Source organism: Coregonus lavaretus, assembly GCF_964263955.1.
Source record: "Coregonus lavaretus genome assembly, chromosome: 25".
Classification (NCBI taxonomy): Eukaryota; Metazoa; Chordata; class Actinopteri; order Salmoniformes; family Salmonidae; genus Coregonus; species Coregonus lavaretus.
In genome coordinates this window covers 13,007,263-13,009,163 of record NC_140012.1, presented here as the reverse complement: position 1 = coordinate 13,009,163, position 1,901 = coordinate 13,007,263, and the positions used below count along the sequence as shown (strand labels likewise).

General features: G+C 50.1%; 1 protein-coding gene across 1 annotated transcript; it reads left to right on the top strand.

Annotated features, from left to right (window-relative positions):
• Positions 1-240: 240 nt before the first annotated feature.
• LOC311100614 (somatostatin receptor type 2-like) lies at positions 241-1,293 on the top strand (the record flags this gene model as incomplete). Its single annotated transcript, XM_084141541.1, has 1 exon — positions 241-1,293. The coding sequence occupies one exon, from the start codon at positions 241-243 to the stop codon at positions 1,291-1,293; it is 1,053 nt and encodes a 350-aa protein (XP_083997667.1).
• Between the last annotated feature and the right edge of the window lie 608 nt (positions 1,294-1,901).

The following is a 1,901-nucleotide window of genomic DNA, read 5'->3' as shown; positions in this document are numbered from 1 at the left end:
GATTGGATGTTTTTGCGGCTAAGTAACAGTCAGGTTTTGGGAGTACTTTTGTGATGTGGATGTTAATGGTGGACGGGAACTGTCAAGCTGTTTGCAGAGGAAAAGATAGAAAGCCAGAAATGTTTTTGAATTCAAACCCACTGTTGTGACTATTTTGCCGCTTTTTAACGTCTTTCATCTTTTTCACATTCTCCACAATTTATCCAACCAAGTATTGAAAAACTGAGGGCTTGAGCGAAGATGGACAACTCATTCACCTCAGAGATGTTTTACAATGCGGGGTCGATCGCAGATCCCACCGCTAGTTACCTGGATGAGGACATCTATGTGCAGGAGGATTTGGATGTGTTCAGTGTGACAATGGCTGTTCTCTACCTGGTTGTGTGCATCGTAGGGCTGGCCGGAAACACCCTGGTCATCGTGGCCATCTTAAAGCTGGACAAGATGGCTTCCGCCACCACGGTCTACATCTTTAACCTGGCCTTGGCCGACGGCCTCTTTATGGTGGGCCTCCCCTTCATCGCCATCCAGAACTTCCAGAACCACTGGGCCTTCGGGGACCTGGCCTGCAAGCTGGTCATGGTCCTGGACGGCATCAACCAGTTCACCAGCGTCTTCTGCCTGACCGTGATGAGTATTGACCGCTACATGGCACTGGTCGACCCGCTGCGGTTCGCCCGCTGGCGCACGCCCAGGCGGGCCAAGATCATCAGCGGCTTCCTGTGGCTGTTCTCTCTGCTGCCTGTCCTGCCCATGGCCATCCACTTCTCAGCCAGGGACGGCCTGTGTACGGTGGACCCCCACGTGGCCTCCGACTCCTGGTGGCTGGCCTTCCTCAGCTACACCTTTGTCCTGGGCTTCGCTCTGCCCTCCCTGGTCATGATTGTCTCCTACACCGCCCTGGTGGTCACCCTGAGGACCCACCGTTGCCAGGCCAGTTCCCCAGGCCAGGAGAGCCATTGCCTGGAGACCCAGGTCACCAAGATGGTGGTGGCGGTGGTGCTGGTGTTCGGCGTGTGCTGGCTGCCATTCTACGCCTTCAACTTCTGCTCACTGTACCGTACGGACCTGGTGCTGACCTTCGCGAGGGGCTTTGAGTTTGTGGTGCTGCTGTCTTACTCCTGGAGCTGTGCCAACCCCATCCTGTACGCCTGCCTCTCCGAAACCTTTGGACGCCACTTCCTCACCCTCCTCTGCCCCACCAAGAGGTCTCCCAGCGTTCACTGCAACCCTGACACGGAGCGCTATAACCTCAATGACACGAGCGGGAGGGACATCAGTGTGGTGGCATAGAGAAGTCAGAAAAACATTCCACATCAGCCCAAAGGGGCAATATGGAAATGTGAAAACTTTTTTGTATGTACAGTATGCAAACTTTCCCTATCAATTATTACCTTCATTCCTGTGTATATAAGGAGTTCGGTAAAGATTATAATGCCAAGTGTTTTTCTATACAGGTGTTTCTGTACAGCTGTAGTTTTTCTACTGGATAATAGACTTTATATTTCCGCTCCACTCTGACTTTTTCTCTAATTTTATTTAGAGTAAAGCTGTGGTGCGTTGGTCCAGCTGCTCTATCACACCTCTGTTATTTGATTTTCCATAACTCATGAAATGAAGCATAAATGATGCGACAACAGAGAGACAGTGAAAGGTGGCATGTAAACAAGATAGCAGCTATGTGCCGCTGGCCAAGAAAATAGCTCCCAGAAGACCCACAAAAGAAGTTGACTTAATGACTTTTTGGTGATGTCATCGTTGTCATGGAAGTCAGCTCAGAGTGGATTTCTTTAGGGGAAATTCTTCCTACAGAACTGTTTAGGGTGAGATACAAAGGACAAGACGAAAATATGTTTGGTTCATCCCAAGATAAGTCCTATTGGATGTTCATCGAGTAAAAA